A 27,153-nucleotide genomic window follows, 5' to 3' on the forward strand; every position below is an offset into this window, starting at 1 on the left:
TTATGAAGAATAGCTCCTCAATGATTACTTTTATCTCTTAAATGGTAAAAAACATAATCTTGACATGAACTAGAAGTAGCTTCCATTTCTGGGTAAACAATAGCAGAATAGCACATGTTTACTTTCAATTCAATAAGTATTTGTTGAACACATGCTACATGGCAGACATTATGCTGGGTGCTGAAGAAATATAAATGGCTTAGGTATGATTTCTGCTCATAAATGCCTCAGGCATCCCTCCAGGAAAAATAGACATATATCAACTAGTTATAGTAGAACATATTAAACCAGACACAGAAATCTGTCTTAGCATAAATATTTTATTCTTTATATTCAGTATCAATCATCCACAAAAAAGCCACAGAAGACTATTTTGGAATGTACAGGTTAGTGTGATTAGGACACCCATGTTTGCATTCAGGAATCACAGAGAAAATGATGCAGCTCTCCATAAAGATACAGGAAAAGTTGCTATTCCAAGTGAGGATATGAGAATCAGAATAATTCAGCCCCAGCTGGTTGGGAGGAGGACAGGGTTGGCTGTAAAAGAAGGGAAATCCACCCATTTCTACTCTCCCTTCTTAAGGAGGTTGTGTGCAAGAGAGAACCAGAGCTGGGGCGGGGCTAGGATATTTGGTGTAGCACAATGTCCACCTCTAAACATAGTGGCAGAGAACATCTCACAGAGACCCTAGCAATTCCTAGAATCCCAAATTTCTTTGTTTTCCATTTCAACTTTTTTGTGGATATTTATCACTTACTCTCCCTTGGTATGAAACTTAGATTGTGAGACCTTTCAATAACATATTGCTGAAAGTGGGAATGCATCTCCTCTTTAGGAAGAAGACAAATTTTAAGCCTAAACACCTATTACATATGATGAACTATAGTAAAAATTTGCAAAGTCCCTTTGAAATAAAAACAATGATTGATAACAGGTAATAAGCATACAAGACAAGCTTTAAAGACAAGCTTCAAGTACACGTGTAATTTAGAAGATCATCATCTCTTTTGACTCGTTATGTTTTGTACCTCTTACAAAATATCCGCGGTGTTCTTCATCAATGTTCATGGTTATAGAGTGGGAAAAAAACCTCCAAAAATAGACCCCTGAGTCAGATTATGTCCCAAGGGCCAATCTATTTATCTGTAAATCTGGAAATGTAGGATAAAATCATTACACATTGACAAGTAAAAGTAGAGGGAAAAAATGTTTAGCCACGACCATGATTAAAATTTTTTAATGAGAAGCTTCACGTGTAGTTCTAAAATAGCCAGAACCTGGAAGAACAAGAAAATATTATGAAATAGTAAATAAAAACTATACAAACACCACAAAGACCCAAAGATCAACATAGTTCAGTGAAAACTCTTTGTTTTTTCATTTTCTAATGAGAGATGTTAGGAAAGGAGAGTTTGTAATTATGAAATATTCTCCAAACATTTGCTTAGCTTCTTACACAAAGCCAATTAATATCCGTTATATCACAACACTACCAACTGGGTGCTTGCTCTGTTTCCTGCCTTAAATATTACTTCATTTCATGCTCACATGGAAGTATTCATTTGATATTTTCTCTGATACCTCTGTGAGTTAGAGATTAGCACCTGCAATTTATAGATGAAGAAACGAAGGCTTACAACCAAAGTGTATCCACACCTCTCTCACACTGAAGTAGCCCTTGTGGTATTCATAACTACTTCTCTGTATTAGTGTCTGATAGCCTAGGGCCCACATGTGAGAAAAGTCAAGGTAATCCTTCATTAACATCTTTCTGCTTATTCTATTTCCTCAGGATATAAGTTTTCAAGTGCATATGCCACATGGGAAATTACGTCTTCTTTTTAGAATGACTATCATTATTTTTAAAAATCACACTCAAAAGAACTAATAATCAAAATATTTTCACATGCACAATGCAGTGTAACAATGGTGCTTACTCACAACTTCATCCCTACACCCACACCATGGAAGAATGGGGAGTAGATTTCAAGTATGATTCAGTTTCCTTTATTATTCAGCCAAACAAACGCTAATAAACTAGAGTCATAGTGTATTTTCTTGTAATGTGCCATGCCTGTTTCTTTATAAATAGTAAGCATTCATTTGATAAGAATGCAAAAAGAATAAGATTAACAAAACTCAAATCTCATATATTTCTAATTTTTTTCCTATGAGAAAAATAACATCTTTACTAATATTCCTTTTTGTTTCTTCAGGTGAGGAAGTTGAAGCTCAAATATATGTTTATTATTTCTCCTCCAGAGACCCTTTCTTTTAACTTTCTCTTTCTATTTTATCCAACTGTACAATTCACATATTTCTTTATATATGATTTTCTACCTAACTTTAGCTATATGACCTGAGTCTGAAAAAAAGATATAGGTAAAAGTGTGCGGTATTCCATTATATTTAATAGTCCTGTTAAAGGTGATAATTCTACTATTTTAATATACCTCTTCCCAAGAAAACTATTCTTAAAAAATCATAACTATCATTTCTTTTTAAAACCCAATCATAGACATCTGAACCAAATCCAAATATTAACAGCAATGAGTATCATCAGAATTGAGCACTAATTTCTCTGAGGGGAAAAAAAATCATTTTCAAATAAATACTTTTAAAATCTCTTTATGACTAAGTTGGATGTTTGGACAAATCCTGGGAATAAAGGGATCATTTTTACCTGTGCTCAGAAGAAACAGTCAGCCTTTGAGGAAATTGGGAAAGGAGTTTTTCTGCTCCTCATAATCTGCAAACGCAGAAGCAATAAATTCTGATTCAAAACACACAGGTCTGGGATTCTCATTCATGACGAAAGTATTTGGGAACCTCCCAAGATCAAGACCTCTTCCCTTAAAATATGCACAAAGGATTCTGAAAAACTGAAGAAAGAAAATGTTCAGTGCCATATAAAAATTAAACATACAAAAAGCTCAGAGATGAATATTTTCCCCATCTCCGTTTTTCCCCTGAGTTAACATTAGTCCTAATCTAAGTGGAAGGAAGTGGGAAACCTCGAAATAGAAGTACAAACTTTGGTTACTTCTATTCCACCTTCCTCTCCACTGTCAATTATCATGCCTTCTTTCTGACATTTCAGCCCTAAGCAAGGTAATTCACCATTCTTGTGGAAATCAAGGGAGGAATATCAACTACTTAGTAGCACCAAGGTCAAAGGGTTGTTTGCTAGCACCTCTAAGTACTGAAGCCAGAGATTAAATCAAACACCACAGTGATCAGAGCTCGTCGCACCCTCTCTGAAGAATGAGGATGTCCCAGTCTGTCTTCGGCTACAGTTTCTTTTCATGCCTGGGTTTTCCTGCTTTCCTTTAGGAAAAGGTTTTATAAAAAACACATAAAATGTTCCGTGGTTGGAGGAGAATAATGATTCCATTTTCATCCATGGCACAAAGACCCTTGAGAATAACGTCTCCATGCTTCTTCAGGGGTAACCATGAATCTGTTTGTCTAACGGTTTGCACAGAAGCTGTGCAAAGTGCTATTTGATTGTTTTAATCCTATGTTCTTATAGTTCACATAATTTTCTTTGAGAAACTATGTTTTGAAATAGTAATGTTAGTATGTTTATTGAACTTAGCATATTTTTAAAAGAGAATTTTTACTGATATCTTTATGGTTTTCTTCCTAGACAGCCTTATGTTGAAAATAATGCCTACCAAAGATTACAGGTCAACTTTCAGTTTTTGCAATTGAGCTTTGCATGTGTTGGTTATAGGAGAATCTGCTTTATTATCAATTCAATCTAAGCTATGCAAAAAGCAATTTCCTCTTGATTTTGTATATGTATCAGAAACTAAGGCTATAAAGTCAGTGTGTTCTGTAAGATCATTTACAAATGTAATGTGCTGTGTGTGTGTAAGATCCTTTGTAAATATACATTTGCTTCTCCTTACAGAAACAAATGTAAATTGGCCAGAGGAACAATAGGACACTGGCCACTAGGCTAGCAAGACCCTCGCAGGGTCTTCCCAGAGCTTGGCAGCCTCCTCTCCACTGTGGTCGAGCAGAGTGCAGTGTGCATAACCCCAGAGAGGGGCCTGTTCCACCCTGCTTCTCAGCTGTCCCTGAGCATATTCTCACCAGATCTCGGTTTTGGGAGTTGTTGAGGGGTTTCCATTTCTCTTCGTTTCTCAGCATGGCTCCATGAGCAAGCGCGAGTAGTGCCAGGCCAACACACAGCAGCAGGAATGCTTTGGGAATGGTGGAATGAAGCTGAGCTAGAGCAAGGACGAGGGAAATATCGGCAGTCAAGGGAGAGAATAGAGAGGAGAGGAGAGAAAAGGGAGAGAGGAGAAGAAGGGAGCAAAATCAGAAAAGAGAAAGAAGAAACATTTTTAAAAGACAGACAATGAAGAAGTAGTGTATCAGTTCACCCTAATTTTGCAGACTTGATTTTCTCTGGATTCATCTGCCTATGAAGCCCCCCAGATACAGCTGATTAGCTTAAAAGAGTCCATGAGGAAGAAAATGTTACATAGTGATACACAAAGCAATTATGAATACAACCTACAAAGTCTAAGTATGGATTTTCATCTTTGAAAAAATGCACTTTGTCCTCTCCAAAGAAAATGCATTTCATAAAAAAGAACAAGCAAACAAATCTTAAGTTACTCATAAGTGTTAAGATAGTAGTCTCCAAAGGGAAAGGAAAAATATACCCCAAACCAAGAAATGCACTGTACACACACATCTGAGACAGACACAGACCACACTGGCCTAAGTAGACATTGTCTCCCACCCCAAGGCATGAAATGGAAATGAAATACACAGAAGGGCTAATAAAACTTACCAGGTTTGGGCTTTGGCTAGCCCTGGTTGGTACCCCACCTACAATCAGCAAGGCAATCACGGCTACTTATAAGCAGTGGACCAGTTGCAGGTAGGTGTCTCTGACATGAGCAGGCGGAGTTCAAAAATAATGATTCCATTTTCATCCATGGCACAAAGACCCTTGAGAATCATGACTTCATGCTTCTTCAGGGGTAACAGTGAACCTGCTTCTCTTATAAATACAGCAACCTCTCCTCCAACCATGGAACATTTTATGTGTTTTTTATAAAATACACAGGCACTTTCATGCAGCCAAGTGGCTTTCTACTTTTTCACTTTCAAAAGACGGTGTATACACAGCAGCTAGGAATATGATGAAGATTATCCCACCTAATAGAATGTTCTTTTGCAAATATCAGCTTTTCAAATTAACAGCATTTTTTGAATAGGAAATTCTACTCCAAGAGACAAAATTGCTTTTGTGACCTATACCTTATATTTCTTCTGAGAATCTCAGGAAGCTTTGCAAGTTTTCAGTAGTGGCATGGTTTATCATAACAACCCTTCAAAATAGGGAAAAAAGATAGCATGTGTATCATGGAAAAAAGAAAAATTACAATACCGACAGCATCCTCTTGCTGAATAAATGCTACCTATAGAAAATGGTAGGGTTGAGAAATCGAACTTGATGAGTTACAAAGTTGCTTTGGTTCCAGTAATTCAGAACAATCCAGGAAAAGCTCTTTGTGAGAAGGCTAGTAATCTAGACTGGAGATTGGCTATTAAGTCTCTAGAAATTGTCCAGTCTCAGACTTTCTACCTTGACTTTGAGAAAGTCACTATGTCCTTCATTTGTTCATTTCTTTGTTCATTTTACAAATTTTTACTGACTTCCTACTACATGCCAGGCACTGCACTAGGCTTTGAGGATAACATGGTAAGAATAATAAATACAGGCCCTACCTTCATTGAACTAACAGATTAGTGGCAATATAGACAATCAAAACACATAAACAATTTATAAAACAAATATAAGTGATATAAATATTATAAATCCAAATGATGATAATTTCTATGAAGAGAAAGTAGGGGCTATGAGAGTGTAGGAAGGGGGATTTGATTTGGTCTCAGGGGTCAGGAGGGCTTCTATGAAGAAGTAACCTTACATGTGGTAGATGAGTGGGAGTTACCAAGGGAGTACAGAGGGGGAAGAACTTCAAGCAAGGTAAACAACTGTGCTAGGCCCTGTGGCTGAAAGGAACATGGCACATTAAAGCAACTGAAAGTAAATTAGCACACCAGGAATAGAGGGAGCAGGGGGCAGCCTGCTGCAAAATGGGGCTGGTCAGGGAGTCAGATTATGATCTTTCTGCTGCAAGCAATGCTCACTGATCGAAGGGTTTTAAGCGTTGCAGTGGGGAGGACAGACTAAGTGAGAAAAGAGGGATGTGGGAGACCAGTTAGGTGGCTACTGCAGTAGTCTAAGGCAGGACGAGACATTAAGCTAGATTTGGGTAGTAGCACAGATGCGGAGATGTGGGTGGATCCCGGAGGTATCTTGAAAGGATGGGTAGTATACTAGATCCTATGGGAGGCAGGGCTAAGGGGAAGAGAATTTCCAGACCAATTCCCAGGGTTCAGGATTATGCAGCTGAGTGGAGCGAGGATCAGGAGTTCCAGTTGGAGCACTGAGTTTGAGGAGCTGCTGAGATCTCCAGGTGGGGATGGAGAGTGTATAACAGGATACCCAGGTCTGGGTTCAGAGGGGAGGGGTGGGAAGGAAATGTAAATATGGGATTGTTAGCATATAAATGGGTGAGAGTACCTCAGTACAAATTAGCAGATGAGAAGAAAAGGTGGCTAGGAGTTGGGCTTTGAGAAATTTTAACGAGTAACAGCCATATACAAGCATCTATACAAAAAAAGACACTGGAGATATGGGGGAAACCAGGAAAGTATGGAAGCAAAAGAAAGAAGTGTTTCAAGAAGGGACAAATTGGGTAAAATGAGACTGAAAAGGGCCCATGGAGCCTTAGAGTTGTTTTGGTAGATGGAGGTGAAAGACTGGAAGTGAGGGATGGAGGGGAAAGAAAGAGAGTGGGGACACCAAGCTCTTGAGAAGTTTAGCTGTGAAGAGGGAGAGAGAAGGAAGCAGCTGGAGAGGTCAGTGGAATCCGGAGAAGGTGGTGGTGTCATTGTTTTTAATGTGAGAGACTTGAGTTTGTTTAAATATCAGTAGTTAATTGAGTAAATGAATACCCTGGAATATCATTACTTAAACTCCAGAGTTTGAAGTTAAAGGATCTAATAATATGTATTAAATTGTTAAGTGAGATTATAGCCAAGTCACTACACTGCAAACTCCTTAGACAAGGCTCATCTCTGCTTTCCCAGTGCCGAGCACTGAACCCGAGAAATAGACAAGGCACTTTTTAAATGGGAAAGACTGAATAAATTGGAATAAGACTTGCAAAGCCATTTATCTATAAATAAGTCATAGCTTTAGCTATGTTTGTATAACAACACAGCACATTTGTTTGACCTTTTAAGAGCTCCCCATTTTAAGAAATATTTAAAGTTTTTCAAGGGCTCAGTGGACCAACACACATATTATAACCTTGTTACTAAAAAGTGTTTCCCTGATTGTTAAAATAAATGACATATTTCTAAACATTCGGTTTTAAAACCTTTGTGTCTTAATATATATCTCTTTTGAAGAGCAGAATGTGTTATTGAGAGAGCTGATGATATTTTCTTCAGAATGTATCAACACAGCATTCAGTAGATGTGTTGCAATTTATTGTTCAGTGATTTCAATCAACAGAGAAGAAAATAAAATAAGGATAGTTCAGGTTCCCAAGCCGTCAGTTTCTGCTCCAAATTATTCCATTTGGTCTCTTCATTAAATAGAACATTTGTAAAAGTAGCAGTTGGGATAGTCTGAGCAAAAAGACTCTTCCACACCCAGAGGCATCAGAATGAAGGGTTTTGCTGACATTTCTCAATTAGAATTTGACAGGACAATAGAGTTCTCGGGACAGGGCTACAAACAGAAGAAAGTCAATAAATATGTGCTCACTGAATTATAAACTTAAATTAGAAATTCAAACATACTGGTAAAGGTGAGGAAAGGGCACGCAGTGAAGAGGCTATTCTGGGAGGCAGAGAGAAACATTAAAACTGTCTCTGTTGGACTATATAATATTTTCAAACCCTTCCTGTCTCTATTAGGAAAAAAAAAAAGAAGAGCCGATAGAGCTAGTTAGGTATATCACGAACAGCGATGAGAATTTGACGTCCTTTTCTTTCCCCAGGTTTGAGTAACAGAAAGGGAATCTTATTATTTTAGATTGCCTCCTCAGTGATGACGAGAACTGCAGAAAAGTTGATATGATTAATAGAGTGAGCCAGGCAGCATTCCGCTCATAGCAATCACATCTGCTTTTTGTGGCAGTGGGATGAATTCAGCTCGAGGGTAGGCTAAAGAGAAGGGGGGAGAAAAGACATAGGTCTCTGCCAAGCACAGAGCAGAGGCAAAGAGCCCTGGCTCAGCGGACACTCAGTGACCACGATGGATGGGAGAGGAGAGGATGACCCCTCACATCGTGAGGCCACACAAAGCTTCCAGATCCCATGAGCCACTGAAAACACTGGAATTGTTCCCAGGGGTGACAAAGCTGTTTTTTAAAAAAATTCCCATGACATTCTCAAACATCTCTATAATATGGTCAACCATTTGTCCCTTTCGGCAGTGACAATGCAGTGTGAGTACCTCCAATTACAGAGTTGACCCTCAGAATTCTCTAGTTATTGATCATGTAGAAATTTCTTTTATTCTTAGCTGTCTTCTGTTTAAAACATATTATCCTCTTGCTTAAATGCTATCCTTTTGTTTAAAAATGCTGTTCTCTTGCTTTAAAATGTTTTAAAATTGCTGAAGGGGCATATTAAAGAAGAAAAAAGACCTCCCTCTGTTTAAAACATGTTACACATGTTTTTACTTCTCAGGGCAAGAGTGTGAGCCAATTCTAGAAGCCTAGATGTGTAAAGGAAGAAAGACAAGGTCTAGGTGGGGCGGCTATCCTTCCCTGAGAGAGTTTGGCCTCACAGGCTGGCCTCAGCCTCAGCTTTCATCAGGCCTTCACTGTCATCAGCTGGGACCTGGGAGTGGCCTTTCCTTCTCCCATGGTCCCTCCTCTGGCCTGTTTCCTCCCTGCCACCAGCCTTCCTGAGAAACACGCGCTAGTCAGAGAGGGGCAGCCAGCACACGTACTGTTCAGTCCTGACCTAAATTTAAGCTATTTCTCCTACAAGTACGATGGGGATGCAGAGGCAACAAAAAGCATGATAATCATACTTGATCTGAAGTCAGCTCAGAGAAAACAAAGCAAGAAAATGGACATCCTGATTGACACACTGACTGAGGTATAAACCAAACTCTCTCGACCTGGATTTGAGCAACAGTTTCCCAATTCCCCATAATGTCAGGCCATTTTGGTATCTCCAATAGTCATAATAAAGGAGGGAAGGATTACTCCTAAAATATAGACTACTACATCACTTCCTTTGGCTTTGCAAACAGCTTTCAGCAGGCAGTCTGCTTTTATAGCAGAGCGCCTGAGGTGGTCGACAACATCTTTGGCTTTGCAACTGACTCTGGAGCAGAGACAACAGGAAGACAAGGTTGCACTGATAAGGCAAAGCTTACTGGCATCCCTCCCACCTCTAGGGACTTCTTGATGCCAGTATGATAAAGTCTAAGCTCTTGCTGATGATAAAAACGCCAGTCGTACCCTCCCAGCCATTTGACCTCGCCAGTGAACACCACCCACACTTCTACCTTCGTGCCTTTGACCTTGCGGTTGCTTCTGCCTGGAATGCCTTCTCTGACTCCTGTGTGCCTTCGGAACACCCTGTCCTTCAAGGATCACCTCAAATATCACTTCTGAGGAAAAAGAAGCCACTTAGTCACTTCAATGGCTCTTACCTTGCTGAATTAGGATTTGCTTCCACGTGTCTCTTCGTCCCCCACATGGACTTCCTGAAGTAGGCACCAGGTCTTTTTTCATCATCAGTTCTTCAGAACTTGGCATATAATGCCTGGCATAGAATTTATATGACATAATATATATACATAGAGAGGCATATCACAAATGTTCATGGAATTAATAATTCTTCAGGTAAAATCTGAGCTTAGATTCTTAAAATGCTCCTTTGAAATTTGAGCTTTGTTATATTTTTATTTTGTATTGTTCATCCAAAGATTTACATACTGTCATATTTTAACAAAGAGGGAAGAGAAAACTGTAGGTGGACAATAAATATTTTATTTGACTTGAATATTCAAATGAACCAGTCAAATGTAAGTTAATATGCAATCTAGCTGCCGTACACAAAGCAATGGAGATTGCAGGGAATGTGGCAATTTTATGACCACACACCCCTTTCTATTTAAATTGTTTTGCAGGGGAGGCTGCAAGCCAAGGAATCTGGGCAGTCACCAGAAGCTGGAAGAGGAAAGGAACAGATTCTTCCTTAGAGTCTCCAGAGGGAGTGAATCCTGCACCCACCTTGATCTTGGCTCAGTGATGCTAATTTCAGATGTCCGGCTTCCAGAACTGTGAAAGAATAAATTTTTGTGTTAGCCACCCGCTTCTTGGTAACTAACATACAGGAAACTGAGACAAGGAATAGCAAGATGTCAGGTCAATCATGCAGGAAAAAGACCCGTAACTCTCTACAATTTCTTCAGCTTCTACTGAAAGCGTTGCGCCATGTCTAGACTTAGAAGCTGGATCTGAATTCTTTATTCCCTTTTGAGAAAAGTGGAGCTTCCTTGGTCATCCAATTCATAACAACAAAATGGATTTGGGCTGAAATGTCTATTATGAACCTGAGGTTTTATGTGAGTAAAATTATATTAATTTTTTTAATATAAAAGGGATGAGAAAAGATTCTATTTTGAACTATTAAGTTAGATAAGACCCTATCGATGAGTCACATAATTTTGTAATGGACCACATTTTTTAACCCATTAATAAAATTATTTAAGTATCTGGAAGAAACACCATTCTTAAAGTGTTATGTAAAGTTCCAGGCACAAAATTTGTATGATATAAGGAGTAGTTTCAGAGAAGAAAAAAATTGAGGACAATTCAGATGGGTGTTTCTTTGGATATTTTGGGGCATAGTGGGGAAATTATTTTCTTTCTTAGTGCTATTCATCAATTGTGAACTCTGAAATAGAGCTAGTGAGCTTTTATCCTTAAAAAAAAATCAACAGAATCCCCTCAAAAAACAAAACCAACATCAGCTCCCCAACAACAACAACAAAAAAAGCAATGGTTAATTCCCAGTATTCTGTGACCTCTTTCGCACTTTAGGTGCATAAAATGTTATTCCATAAAACAAAACAGAAGAGCAGACTTTTAACCTTTCCCTTCAAAAGTACATTCTGTGAGTCTGGCTCAGGAAAAACCCACGAGAAATTTCAGAGCAGAGATGATGCCATCTTCATGCTCCAACAGTAATGTGCTCCCAGGTGGCAGCGGGGGGACCTTCTAGCTTCTGCAAAGAACATTACCTGCTGACTTCTGTTTTTAAAATTGGCTTTTTGAGGTTTTATGACTGAGTTGTAGAAGTGTTGTATGTATTCTGAAAACAAATCCATCATCAGGAATATGGTTCTGTCTGTGATTTGCCTGTAAATTTTCTTCACAGCGTCATTTGATAAGCAGAAGTCTTTAATTGCAATGAAGTATGACTTAAAAATTTTTTAAATCATTGCTTTTTTTATTCTGCCTAATCACCTTAAACTGCCATCATGTCACAATATAGTATCCTATATTTTCTTCTAGAGGCTTTAGAGTTCAGTTTTTACATTTAGATTTATGAGTCATCTCAAATTAGTCTTTGTGCATGATGTGAGGAAGGGTCCAGGTTTATTTATGTTTTTCCATATGAGTATTTAGTCATTCCAGCACTATATGTTGAAAAGACCTTTCTTTCCCCATTGGAGTGTTTTGGAACCATTCTTGAAAATCAGATGACTATAAAACTTTGGATCTATTTTTGAACACTCTGTTCTGTTACACTGATGTACCTATGTATCTGTCCTTCTGCCTTTTCCACACTGCCTTTGATTACAATAGCTTTATAGTAGGCTTGAAATCAAGTAGTGTGAGTCTTTTTCAAAGTTGTGACTATTCAAAATTGTTCACCTCTCCATGTAAATTATAGAATCAGCATGTAGATTTTTAGAAAAATAGCATGCTGGGATTTTGACTGAGATTGCATTTAGTCTACATATCATATTGGAGAAAAATGGCATCCGGAAAATAGTGAGCCTTCCAACCAATGAATATTATATCACACTTAAGGCTTTAATGGAATTCATATAAAATTGGAATTTATATAAAAATAGAATTTTTATAAATGCTAACACATAAAAATTAAAGAGAACAGAATAATGCAAGTCCATGTACTTACTGCTCAGCTTCAACAATTAACAGCACATAGGCAATTTTGTTATGGACATAATTGTTTTTGTTAAATCAGGATTTTGGACTACCTTGGGTCATTGTTACTATCATTCATTCAGAAAAACATTTAACACATTTCTACAATGTAAAAACACACATTGCTAAGTGTGGGAATGCAAAGAGGTATATGGAAAGGGATGTGATCACTGCCTGGGAGGCACAGACAATCTATTTGGAGAAGCAGCATGATGTGGTGGAAAGAACTGCAGGACCAAACTTATCCATGTTCAAAACATGTCTCCGCCATTCTCTTGGGCAATTATTTAATCTCTCTGCACCTCAATTTCCTCATATGTGAAGTAATCCAACTTTGTAGTGTTGTTGAAAGAATTAGAAACGATATATATAAAGGGGCTACACAGTACCTGACAAATAGACGTTAAATAAATGTCACTGTCATTAAGAACTGCATATAAAGAGTCTACAAGATCTTATTTGATGACTCCCATATGGAACTATGGCAGCTAGAAGTAGGAACAAGATCAGTCCTGACTGTGGCAACAGGTGTCTTTTTATGGAGAAAATTTTGATAACAGAGAGATGGCCGGAAGAAGTTACTGAACAAGGATAAAGAAGTAGCAAAAGGGAGGAGATACTCAAAATAAATGTAGTAGCTCAATAGGCTTGTGTGGCAGACTCTGCTTGTTGCTTCTTTTTATCACTTTTGCTATGGACTGAATTGTGTCCCCTCAAAATTCATATGTTGAAGTGCTAGCCTCCAATCTTTGGCACATTGATTTTGGACTTTCAAGCCTCCATAACTTTGAGAAATAAATTTCTGTTGTGTAAGCCATCCAGTCCATAGTATTCTGTTATAGCAGCCCAAGCAGACTAACGTACATTTGTTTCTTAGACTAACTGTGTGGGGAGGAGATATCTTTGGAAATGGTAGGGAAGAAGACTGGAAATGTAGATTGGTCAAAATGTCAAAGAGTTTGGACTGTAGCTTACAGAACATGCACGTAGATTAAAAGGTTTTCGAAAAGAGTGATAATGCTAAATTGCTATGTAAAAAGTGATTAATGGGAATACGTAATATGCATGATAGAAGGGAAGTGGGTGAGCTAGGAAAGGGGAATCATTCATGAAACTGCTATAAAATTTGAAATACTAGTAATGACGGTCTAAACTAGGGCAGGAGCCAGAAAGGAGTGAACCAATGCAAGGGTGACCCTGAAGTGCTGGGCTCCCTAGGCTTAGCAACTAATTGGATATGACAGGCAAAGGGAGATTATTAAAATGAATGGATTTTCAACCTGTGTAATTGGGAGGATTTAATAGGAAAATGAAAACTAAAAGGAATTGCTAATTAGGGTTCAAGAGAAATTATAATGTTAAATTTCAACAGTGAATTGAAACTGAGTTTGTCCAGTTTGGAGAAAACTAGAGACTGGAGAGCTAGGAAAGCACCTATCATTTTAGAGCACTTTTTATATCAGGTGCATTTGTACCATTATTCCACTTAATTCAACTGCTAGGTTTGTAAGGTAATATTACTAGCCATAACTTATGGATAAAGAGTCCTAGCAAAGCTAAATAGAGTGCCATTGACTCAGAAATACTTAAGACACAGAACTGAGGGAGCAAGGCTGTCTAACTTGGTGAGTCATCCACCCAGAATAGATCACTAAGTCATACAGTAAAAAGAAATCTCTGAGGGAAAGTATAGCAAAAGTAAAAGGAAGAGTGGGGAAGATCAGTGGAAAAAAATTCTTTTTCAAAGCAAGAGGAATAATTAGTATGGTCAGAAAAGATTTTGACAGAGTAGTAGATGAACTAGTATTGATTACTACATATTGCAGATCTTCAGGAAGAACTCTATTTCTGTGCCAATCTGGTTTGAATTCTACTTCAGGGAATTGCTTCATTTCTTAACACTATTTCCTTTCTTGAAATGTGATGATAATAATCCTCTCTTTAAGGATTTTTATGGAGAATGAAATGAGAAGCTGAATGTGAATGTGTCTGGCCCTGATTCTGGTTCAACAGATACTCAATGAATGTCTGCTAAAAGGATAAAGCACAGGTGACAAGGCAGTCTATACACACCCTGTATGGTCTGCGATGTCTATTAAAAGAAATTACTTACAATTCTTCATTTTCTTACTATTTGTTTCTTTTCCTTCAAAGTTGAAGTACAGCATATGTCTGATGAAAAGTTCCAGTTTGTTGTACTTTAGCACCTGAAGATCTTACTGCATCACGGTCAGACTAGAACAATTTGAACTTTTAAAAATAATTTAAAACTGTAATGTATTGCATTAAGCTGAAAAAAGAACAAAATGGAGAGGAGACTCAGAAAAAACATTCTGCACACTCTCCTTTGTAGTTATAGAACCTAAGATCTTGGGGATAGTGAAAATTAAGATAGGCCATTGGCTGGCAGCATCTTAAGACATTTTAATTGTCTCCATATCCTCCACCTCATGCGAGTCAGGTAAGTTGCCAGGTCAAATCTAACTCAGAGGCTTACCTACCAAATCCAATTAGTTGCTAAGCCTAGGGAGCCCAGCACTTTAGGGTCACCCTTGCATTGGTTCACAATTTTCTGGTTCCCACCCGAGTTTAGACATTATTACTAGTATTTCAAATTTTACAGCAGTTTTGTAAATGATCCCCTTCTCCTACCTCACTCACTTCCCTTCTATCCTGCATATTACATTCCCATTAATACTTTTCTAAACACAAAGACCTAACAAACTTCAGTATAAGAACTCCCAAATGATGGCCCTACCAGTTTTTCCTATCCAATCTACCCAAAAATTCACAGCTGAAGGATTATAAGTAATGACATTAAATTGTCCTACTCACTTCATTTGGTCATTAAATGTTTCCAACAGTAATGCCAGGAGAATGAGAGGCATTATTTCTGTACCCCATGAAGACTATCAGGGAAACAATGCTTCATGAGTATTTTCATGTTTCTGCATGGTGTGGTTTCCTGAGCAAAGGAAATTGCATGCTATGAAGATAATGTCTCCTTTTCACAGAAACACTTACCTTCAGTGCTCTGTTTCCTTTTGCCTCCTGTTTGGTGGAGCCACGTGTTTACATTTTATGGGGAGATGAAACCTGGAGCTATCTGTTTACATTCCAAAGGATTGTAAAACATTTGAGAGCAAAGGCATCTCTTTCTCTCTCAGGAGGGTAGGAGAGCAGCATGTAGCTTTGTAAAAAATTCCCAGATTCATGATTTTGGGGTTCCTCTCCTGTGGTTCAAAATCAAACCAAAAGCCCCTTTTGCACATGCATGGGTCACCTGGCCCTCCTCACACTGTCCTCAAGGAGGAAGAATGGGGTAAGGGGAACTGATGAGATTACTGCTATAAGAAATAATAGTCTATTCCTCGTCCCCAAACCTCATTTTTGCTTTTGGGTTAATATAAGTAAATAAGGATATTAGAAACCTATCAAAGACAGCCTCAAAAGGTTACAAAAATATTAACTAAGTTTGCATTCTAATGATGTGCAAAACAACATTTTGGGATGTGGAAGGAAAACATAATTCCTTTTCATGTGTTTAACCTAATATACTAATGTATTAAAATTTTTTGTGTGTGTAGATAATTATTTTTTATTGAAGGGTAGTTGACAACAGTATTACATTACATTAGTTTCAGGTGTACAACACAGTGATTCAACATTTATATACATGATAATTCTAGGTACCAGCTATCACCATACCAAGTTGTTACAATATTTTGACTATATTCCTTATGCTTTACATTACATTCCGGTTACTTACTTATTTTACAATTGGAAGTGTGTACTTTTTTGTTGTTGTTGTTGTGAGGGCATCTCTCATATTTATTGATCAAATGGTTGTTAACAACAATAAAATTCTGTATAGGGGAGTCAATGCTCAATGCACAATCATTAATCCACCCCAAGCCTAATTCTCGTCAGTCTCCAATCTTCTGAAGCATAACGAACAAGTTCTTACATGGAGAACAAATTCTTACATAGTGAATAAGTTACATGGTGAACAGTACAAGGGCTGTCATCACAGAAACTTTTGGTTTTGCTCATGCATTATGAACTATAAACAGTTCAAATATAAATACTCATTTGATTTTTACACTTGATTTATATGTGGATACCACATTTCTCTCTTTATTATTATTATTTTTAATAAAATGCTGAAGTTATATTAAAATTTTATACGTGGATTGATGTATACACTCAGCCTTTATCACAGCTGGCCGCACATAGTATGTGGAATATAGTCTGAGAAGAGTAGATATTCTACAGCCTGTAGTAGGCAACAGGGCGCCCCAGTAGTTTTTTCACTCACTTGTTCACTTTAAGCATATCATAACATTGCATTGTATGTTAGATGGTTAAAGGATTCATGGATTAAATTATTAAATATATATTATTCATATACTAAAATGTATAATAGTTATATTAACATTTTATGTATATTTACATACAATAATATATATATGTTATTTAGTTGTAACTAACATAACTATTGTAATCTATTAAAATAAGCCGCTTAAAACTACTCCTAACAAGAAACTTCTCCTTTCAACAGAGTTGAAAATAATGCCAGTAATGCAAGCACAAACCAACAAAAGAAAATACCAGTGCTGACACTTCTACCCTTTTGTCAGGCTCATCAGGAATTTAAAACAGTAATTTAATCAGATCTGACAAGAAGTTACTCCTTTCTACAAAAGCCCTGAATAATTAAGGCAATCTTGAGAAAAAAGAACAAAGCAGGAGCATCATGCTCCTGGACTTGTAACTACGCTACAAAGCTACATTAATCAAAGCAGTATATAATACTAGAACAAAAACAGACTCATAGAGCAATGGAATAGAATACAGAGCTCAGAAATAAAGCCTTCTATGCTTCTATGGTCAACTAATCTATTACAATGGAGGCAAGAAGATACAATGGGGAAAAGACAGTCTCTTCAATAAATGGCATTGGGCAACTGGACAACTACATGCAAAAGAACAAAACTGGACCGCTTTCTTACATCATACACAAAGATAAACTCAAAATGGAATAAAGACTTCATATATGACCTGAAACCATAAAACTCTTAGAAGAAATATAGGAAGTAAGCTTTTGATATTGATCTTAGTGATAATTCCTTGCATCTGTCTCCTCAGACAAGGACAACAAAAGCAAAAAAGGAAAAAGGAAAAAGCAAGCAAGCAAATGGGACTGCATTCAACTAAATAGCTTTTGCACAGAGAAGGAAACCATCAACAAAATGAAAAGGCAACCAACTAAATAGGAGAAGATATTCACAAATGATGTATCCAATAAGGTGTTAACATCCACAATACATAAAGAACTCATGTAACTCAATATTTTTTTAAAAAAACAATCTGATTAAAGAATGATCAGAGGATGTAAATAGTCAATTATCAAAAGAAGATATTTATATGGCCAACAGATACATGAAAAGATACTCAACTTCACTAAGCACCAGGGCACTGCAAATCAAAACCACAGTGAGATATCACCTCACACCAGCAAGAGTGCCTAATATCAACAAAACAAGAAATAACAAGTTTGGCAAGGATGTGGAAAAAGTGAACCCTTGTATACTGCTGGTGGGATTGTAAATTGGTGCAGCCATTACAGAGAACAGTATGGAGGTTCTTCAAAAAATTAAAAAACAAAACAAACAAACAAACAAAAATTGATCCAGCAATTCTACTTTTGGGTATTTTTCTGAAGAAAATGAAAACACTAACTGGAAAAGACATATGCACCCCTATGTTCATTGCACTATTATTTACAATAGTCAGGATAGAGAAGCAACCTCAAGTTCATTGATAGATTAATGGTAAATGGGTTTTTATTGCTCAGCTATAAAAAAGAATGAATCTTGCCATTTGTGACAACTTGGATGGTCCTAGAGGGCATTGTGCTAAATGAAATGTCAGACAGAAAGACAAATACCCTAGGATTCCATTTATATGTGGAATCTAAAAAACAAAGAAACAAAGAAAATGAAATAGAAATAGAATCACAGACACAAAGAATAAACTGATGGTTGCCAGAGGAGAGTGGGGTAGGAGGATGGATGAAATAGGTGAAGGGAATTTAGAAGTACAATCTTTCAGTTATAAAATAAATAAGACACTGGGATATAATGTACAGCATAGGGAATATAGTCAATAATATTGTAACAACTTTGTATGACAGATGGTAACTAGATTGTGGTGACCATTTCATAATGTATATAGAATCACTATGCTGTACACCTGAGCCAATACAATATTGCACGTCAATTATTCAATAGTAAGTTACTTTTCTTCATTAAAAATAAAGATTATTTTAAAAATCTATTTAAATTCACTATTGCTCTAAATATATTTTCTGCCTTGAGTTATTAGCTATTGATATTATGAAGCTATTATAATTAGGAAGGCATTAAAATATATCATGTCTAAATTTTCTATTTACATATTAGTATAGTAGTGGTATGTTTATTGGGGGGAAGTTTAAGCATTTTCTTAATGATAGGGTGTGCCATCAAAATTTTGGGGATCATTGTCCAAAACAGGCACATTTCCTATTTCAGTAATCTGTGGATCTGTAATTTATAAATGTAACTGAATTTTAGAGAAAAGGATTTGGGGCCAATATGAGAAGACCACCCATAATAAAACATACAGTTATAAAATTGTAGGGCATTCCTTCATTTTAAGGCACAGTCAGTTTTCTCCCAAACAACTATAAGTTCAAGGTCACAGTGATAATATGCATTCAATTTTGGTCTGGTTTCTCATGGGTACACTGCTACATTTATATAGTTAGTCATAAGTTTAAGAAACTGTAATATGATCACTTCAAAATAACATATTTAAGTAACATATATTTTTTTAAAGTAAATAAATAAGCCATACAATTTCCTAATTTATATACACTAAACACTGGAGTTTCCTTCCCCTCCATAGTGGAAGAAAACATGCTTATTTCTACCAATATTCCAACAAATATATATTTGACTATGTTTAGAAAGTATGGTTATGTTAAATACAGCATCTCCTACTTGGGATAAAATTATTCAGCACAAAGGACAAACTCAGCTCAGAAAATAATGTTCACTGAATTTTTAAGTCTGTATATCATCTCTACTAATATTACGCAGTCCTCACCTGAAAATAGATAAACTGTCTTTAATTCAAGGCCAAACATTTTAATATTTGGCTTTCTCTGCTGCCTCTTTACTTCCAAGCTTACTTATGTAAACTGCGTTAGCAGTGCTGGTCATAGAAGCAGTTAAGTGACATTAAGTGGTGGGAAAAACTACAATATGAGGACTGAAATTCCCTTTGAGAATTTCTACAGAGAGAAATTAAAGAATTTCTACCAGATAAACAGTTTCTGGATCTATCATAATTTTACTTTTCTCTAATGAGTATACCACAATATCAATGTTAACACTTTAGCATTAACATCTTGATTGCTTTATATTTTCCTTTAAGATATGCATTTAAAAATGTTTGTTGTACTATATGTTAGGTTCTAGTGGGTAATTTTCCTGTGAAATACCTGATGCATAAAGGGACTGAAAGGATATATATAGAAAATTAAAAATTTATTAGTAAACTGCATTATATAAATGACAGTCACCGTTACTAAAAGTGTTCTGTGCAACAAATTTAAAATTTTACATCACAAAGAATCTGAAGCATTACTTCAAATGATTATTTTAATTAATGAAAGATAATTATTAGATAAACTAATTTTTAAATAATAAAATCAGAGAACATTATTCAGGAAATCAGATATACTATGGTAGAAACTATACATATTTTTAAAGAAAAATTTGGGTGTGGAATATAAATTTTGATGAATTACACATTTAATTTCCTAGATGAAAAATACTATAAAGATTATTTTTATTTTAATTCCAATATGCTAAGAAATGTTCATTGGCACAAATATCTGGAGGTATTTTAGTTTCATTTAGCTTTGGTAGCAAAGCATGTTTTGCTAACCATATGAAGAGTTATATTTTCCAATGTAGAGTTTTATGCTAAAAACAATTCAAATGTGTCTTTTCCTCCTAAAAAAGGGATGTAAAAAGTTCAGTATGAAACAAAACAAGTGCAACATGAATTACAAAATACGCCTATCATTTAGGCTTTGGAAGAGTTAATAGTTCCAATGCTTTGTCTATAAATCCTTTACTACAACATTACTATTATATAAAAACAAAAACCAAAATTTAAAAAAATAGCATATGAACTTTACAAACATGGCTACTTTTTGACTTCCTAAACTAAGATTAGGATTCGAATATGCAAACAAATTTACACTAATCAAAATACATCAACAGATAGTTTTTCATAAGTGTTCAAAGTTACAATATACAGAATCAGTACAGAATACTTACGATTCATATATATCAAGTCCTATACAAAGTCATCAAAAATTAACTGGTTACTTGGTACTTCAAAACATAGTCATTTTTGTGAGCATAACATGCCAAGCACTTTTAGAAAGTACTCGATTTAAAAATTTTCAACCGTAGACAATGTAATGAAGATATAGCTTAGACTACTACCTAACTTTTGAAAGACATGTTATCAATTCAAGTTTACTGTTACATTTATACAATTAATGAAATAACAGTCTATTTTCAAAACTTTATTCCATTTTAAAACTGTTATTAATAATATAAAACTCAGTCTTCTGTATTCATAATATATCACAAAAAGGTGAATTCTTGAGCATTTATAGTACATATATTCAGATCTGATTACTGACCTATCTTTTCTTTCCTTATTACCAATCTTACTAAAAGTAAAGAACAGGAGTAGCCTCAAAGACTTCCTATTTTCTCAGTCTGTTAAAACTTATTGTACAAGAATGCATGAATAATATATATAAATAAAAGTTTATTACAGAATGTGAAATAGCATCCTTTGTTCAAAAAGACTAGGATAAAATTTCAGTTCCCAATCATCTCACTATTTTGTAAAAGTATCAACTACATTTACCTTGTGTCGCAAGGAAGTTTTCTGTCTAGGTATAATTTCACAATACAAAGATACTTTTATTGCTCCCTGAGGAGTGTGCCATGTTCTCCAAATTGACTTCCCCCACAAAACTTCACAAGATATCTTGTTTCCTATGGTATGTAAGCTTATAAATCTAAACACTGAAAAAACAAAAAATGCTGATGAGAAATAACCAACTAATGGCCACTCATAGAAGGTCTCAAAACATTACATTTTTCCGAAATGATTTTAATAACAAGTTACTCAAATTGCAAATGCAGTAAAGTTTTCATTAAACCTCAAAAATAAAGCACAACATTCCACTAATTTAAGCCTAATGCCGAGTGAAAATACAGGGCAATTGAATTATCTGCACATTCAGGAATGAGCCCTAGTTTTCATCTCATAATCTTTGTGTTTCCCCATTTTCCCACAAGTTTTCAAGAACTAACCTGGAAATTAAGTTTTACCTCCTTTTATTTTCCCTGATAATCTTCTGTAACAAGTGCTCATGAGTGGTAAAGTGCAATGAATATACTATGCTTTATGTAAGTGAAAATCTCAAGAGTTGAGAAAAGTATAGGAACTAGATAATGAACAAATCAGATAATCTGCCTCACATTAAGTGTATGTTTGTGGTAGAAATGTTTGCCGTCTGCATGAGTGATAGGATAATCAACAACAAACATTACTAGGACTACCACAATTCTTTATTTTTTCCCTACTATGATGTCATGTAGATGTAATAGTGTAGCTCAATCAAGAAAAGGTATTCCATTATATACAAATAAATTTAATCTGACCAAAACGTGAAAAAAAGAAAGATTCATCAATGCATGATTAATATATATTGAAGAGCCTCAAAATCAATGTTAGACAGGCACAAGTGTTTTTTTTTAACCACTGCTTTAAATATTTTCATTCTGATGACAACCAAGAAAAGAGCAGAACCTGCTTAATTTCTGGCATGAAAAATATCCAGAAAAAAAGAGCATTAATGATTTTCACCATACTATCAGCTCCAAATTATAATACTAGTAACTAGTAAAAATACTAGTAACTTTTCAAAACACTAAAACTACTGAGTGTTTTTCCTGTCTAGTCTATATTTGATCTAGTTACTAATAATAGGGTCCAGGAATAATTTTTATCAGCACAAAACAAACTTAAAATTCAACAAATTCTAAATAAAACTGTAACAAAACTCTGAATTAGATAATACATAACTGCCAAAAAATAATTCCATTTTTTAGTAACATTGCTAACTAATAAAGCTGTGCTCTTTTACCAGCTAATATAGATTGTAAACATAATAGAAACAATTTATAAAGACAAAAGGACTTTCCTTTTCTCAAGTGACAGAAACATCTCACTAATCTTCAGACAAAGTCTCCTTTCTTCCCTGGTAGTTTTTTGGGTTAAAAGTGCATCAGGACTTGATGAAGACCCTGTCAAAATGTTAGTGCATAACACACACACACACATATATATATATGTGTGTTATACACTAATGTGTGTATATATATGTTTGTACATTTATGTATACAATGGCTAAAGACTCAACTTACTGTTGTTTATAAAATATTTCATTAGAATCCTTTTTGCAGTCCTAAAATAAAGCATTTTGTTGGAATAAGTAAGACTTCAGGACTTGATAACCACATTCACATAAAAATATTCTAGTAAGAATTAGTGTACCTAGTTTGCTGCTTTAAATAGCTAATATACTACTCACAAATGAAAAAGTTTAGCTTGTTACATTTTATTCACTAGCAGTATTAACCAGGAGAATTTAGATCACATAAACACAATGCTTATGGCTATCAATAGAAGAGCCAAATTAATGAGTTTTTAAAAGTTCTTGCTGCATAAAGGTCTAAGTTCAAATTCAGAAATGAATGTCACATTTAACCTATAACTTGAAATACGATTGCAATATCGTTGAAAAAACAAAAGATATCCCATGTAGAAAAATTGTTTATGGGTACATGTATAGTTAATCAGAGGCAGATGCATCATCCTTATTTAAATATGTATGTGATATGCCATGGGACAAGTGTATAATCTAACAAATATGCTTTCTTTTCAGGTACTGAAAACACAAGCATTTTGTATTTGTTCCTTTTGCTACTTCTCTCAAATAAACAAGAGCCTGGTATGTCTCCCATGTCCACTATGAGGTTATCACTTCCCTTTAATGTTCTCAGTGTAAGTGAAAATATGAATACTGAACAATACGTATGAAGTTGGGAAAGATAGCAAAGGAATCAAATGGATTTACAACCCTTGTGATAGCAAGACCCTCTTCAACTGATGCAAAAACAACATGGACTTGAGGAACTACTGATAAGTGGGGTCCGTAAAGTGGCGATAACCCACTATGGGCATAACAGCTGAGAGGTTATAATGGAATCCATATGCAACAGCAGATGAAATGAACCTGGTATTCTAGGACATCCCTGGGTACTAACAAGGACAAAATTTACAGGTACAAACTGTGAAATTACTAGAACTTAAGATCTCAAGAGGTTTGGGTATTTACAGCATACACATCTAAAGGAAGAGCTCTATAAGCCAAGTATACCTCAGCCTGAGTTTATTCTATCTTAAGGCAAAGATACCTCACTCCATTACCTACTTTCTACTCTTCTGTAGCTAAAAATCAGAGGAAATTGGAAATGAAATAGAAATATTACTACTTTTTCTGTCAAATAGCAATCATTTTGGCAAATTAAGATTCCATTGTTAAACCTAACAGCTGAAAAGCCTCCAATATATTCAGGTGTTTATATTTATGCTATTAATGGAATAATTTGTCTACTGTTATTCCATTAATAGTATAATTTTAAATATCAAATGTGGTACTGCACTTTATCATGTTGACTTTCCACATTAGACAAAAATATGCAAACCTAGAGTTTTTTCTGACAACTGAAATTCAGTTAACAGTCCATCATGACCTGAGGAACTTTTGGCAACCATGCTGTCAATGAATTAAATAAAATGGCATAGATAGAACAACTGAACTGCTCCAATGCAAGTAAGTAAATATCTATGAAAATTTTCTTAACATTTAACAACAGATCTCTACAATGGTCTCCTGATATTCACCAAGACCATAAAAAAAGGTTTGCATTTAAAAAGTACTAGAAAATTTCATTAAGTTTTGAATTTGAATTATGTTTCCACCCATTAATTAATCTTGCTTCAGTTACCATGAAAACATGTCTCCTTAGAATTAAAAGTTGTATTTTTAGAGATGCAAAAAAGACAAAAAGATCTACTCTGTTCATTGTGGCTGCCAAAAGTTGACCAGACTCTTTAGGCTATTTCATTTTTGAGAAACCAAAAGTTGCAAATTTCATCAGTTTTAAAGACTGATTTCTCAGTATGTATACTGAAATAGCAAATACAAAGTAACCACTTTTCAGAAGAAAGTTTTATGAAATAAGCAAAATGCTTGAGGGGAGATTACAAACTGCCACATTTACTGACTGTGTAGAAGATCACTGCCATGGCCAGTCAGCAGATTCCTTGATGTGAAGAGGAATCCTCAAAGACAGTGGCCACTATATGCTTTTACTAATTTTTCAAAAATGACTAGTACACAGATGACACACCACAAAACAAAACCATGCTTCAACTACTTTCCTCAAGCATTACAAAACTAATTTCCTATTTTCAATACTGTAAAAATAGACTTGTCTTCTCCAAAGGATCTTGCTGTCCACATTGATGATCTGTTCATTTCATCTTATTACTGACTCTAAAGCCTTAAATCATCATTAGCATTCCTTAAATCCAATTTACATGAAGTTGCATAATGCATGGAGTAAAAGAGGAATGAAGACAAAGCATGGAACCCTGTATAAATGTGCTGACCCAAAAGCGATCACACCAACAGCCAGTGGAAGTGGAAATTGTGAAGTAGTCTTCAGCAATTTAGTTAAGAGACAGAGAAATGTACATTACTATGTAAATTACATGGTGAGCAAAAATAGAATACGTTGATCTTTTATACAGTTTTGTGAAAGTGTTCTAACTGATTTTAAATGAAGTAATTTTTCATATAATGAACATAACTGTCCATACTTTAAAAAAATCAATACAAACAAGCCATGTTTTGGAAAGAGAGAAATATTCCTAATTAAGTAAATAACCAACTTTGCTTAATCTTTAAAATTTTAACAACATAAAAAGACTAACTGGATTTTTTTTTTTTAGCAATTCTACTTCTAGAAATTTGTCCTAACAAAAATAATAATTTTTACTAAGTTGCAAAAATATTTATTTTGACCCTACTTAAAACAGCAATAAAATCGCAACAAAATGAAAAAGGAACCATCCCTAATTCCTAAGAGGAGCATGTAAGGTAAGACACTAAATATATTAAAAAGAAAAACAGCAGGAAAGACTATCACCTTTTTACTTTGAAAATAGAGAAACTGAGGATAAGAGCTGTAAGAAACTTGCCTAAGGCCATAGACCTATTATATGGCAGAGCCAATATTTAAGCCTTCCATCTGCCTGATTCTAGAATATCTGAAAATATCTGCTAGAATCAACAGAAAAAGCTCCCAGAGAGAACAACTAGTAAATGACAAGTCAAACTTTATTATATGGAGAATTTTAAACACACATTTAAGTAGACAAATAGTAAAATGAACTTCATGTACCTGTCACCCAGCTTCAAAAATTATCGAGTCATGACCAATCTTACTTCACCTATAATCCTATTCACTGCCACTCCTATACTTTTTGGGAGAAAATCTTAGACATCCTATCTTTCAAGAATAGCTTTTTAAAGAAAAATACATTATTATAATCCTAACAAGTAAAACCCATACTTAAGAAAATAAAAATAATACACTTGCATATGAACTATATCTGCATACAAAACCTTATTACTATTATGGTTTTACCTTTAGGAATAATCAAAGTAATCAGGAATAAAGAGAGCATTTTTCAGACATAAAAGGGTGACAAAGATCAGGAATAGATGTTATTGAAAGATTAAACTACCATACCTTGATTTTATTGTAACAGTGTAAGTATTTCCAAGAATTGCCATAGTTGGAATAAGGATAAATGCCAAAGGCTTACATGGATCAGGATTCAGTTTAAAGTAATACCTATGTCAAAAAGAAAAAAATAAAACATAAGTCAACAAAGCTCACTTGGTTATTTTAAATTATCAGAATCAATCAAATTGAATTTTAAAACATACCAATAGCAATATGGATATATGAGAGCTCTAAATAGCTCATGGAATACTTAATGATTTTTGTTCTAAACCACCTTTATACCCAAGGTTGTATATATGGAGAATTATGTTCAGAAACTACTAAAAGAAATGAAAATATCCAATATGGAAGCACTTTGTTTTTATAATAGGTATATGCTTGAAAGGTCATACATAATTATTTTTATGAAACAAATTATTTAAAATACATTAAGGTTACTCTATTAAAAATATGAAAAAAGGAAGGTGTGCATGAAATAATTGTCCCTCATCATTTTAAAATCCAAATTCTCATCTCTGGCATTCATTGACAATGAGTTACCTATAGCCTTTCAGAATTATAAATTTGTCCACCTCAAACAATTTTCTCCCTAAGTCTGTGAACAAAAAGCTGTATCTTGACTAAAATAACGAACAAAGGAGGGCTACTAACATGTATTAACCTGTGGTTTATCTAACGTTTTTGGTTCTGCTAACTTTTCAAATAAAAATATTTCCAGTATTTAGATAATCTGAAAGTTTCATATCATTTCTGAAAACTGTTTTGAGTAGGGGGGGTTCAATTATTACTTAAATTAGGTGGCATTTTTTTAACA

General features: G+C 35.1%; 1 protein-coding gene across 6 annotated transcripts in view; it reads right to left on the reverse strand.

The window, feature by feature from the left end:
• Positions 1-307: 307 nt before the first annotated feature.
• Positions 308-27,153, reverse strand: part of LOC130684078 (uncharacterized protein C2orf66-like) — a 109,385-nt gene continuing 82,539 nt past the window's right edge. Inside the window, exons 1-8 of one of the 6 annotated variants that reach the window (XM_057503747.1) lie at positions 21,316-25,281; positions 15,148-15,277; positions 14,426-14,602; positions 10,366-10,413; positions 9,783-9,895; positions 4,106-4,242; positions 2,688-2,886; positions 308-1,281 (exon numbers count right to left, since the gene is read on the reverse strand). In XM_057503747.1, the coding sequence (XP_057359730.1) occupies positions 2,707-2,886; positions 4,106-4,242; positions 9,783-9,888 (423 nt within the window). In that variant the 5' untranslated portion in view covers positions 9,889-9,895; positions 10,366-10,413; positions 14,426-14,602; positions 15,148-15,277; positions 21,316-25,281 and the 3' untranslated portion in view covers positions 308-1,281; positions 2,688-2,706. Of the gene's footprint in view, positions 1,282-2,687; positions 2,887-4,105; positions 4,243-9,782; positions 9,896-10,365; positions 10,414-14,425; positions 14,603-15,147; positions 15,880-21,315; positions 25,282-27,153 lie in introns of those variants that run through there. The other 5 variants (XM_057503745.1, XM_057503746.1, XM_057503749.1 and 2 more) reach the window with 5 other exon arrangements.

Source organism: Manis pentadactyla, chromosome 6 (genome assembly GCF_030020395.1).
Source record: "Manis pentadactyla isolate mManPen7 chromosome 6, mManPen7.hap1, whole genome shotgun sequence".
Taxonomy (NCBI): Eukaryota; Metazoa; Chordata; class Mammalia; order Pholidota; family Manidae; genus Manis; species Manis pentadactyla.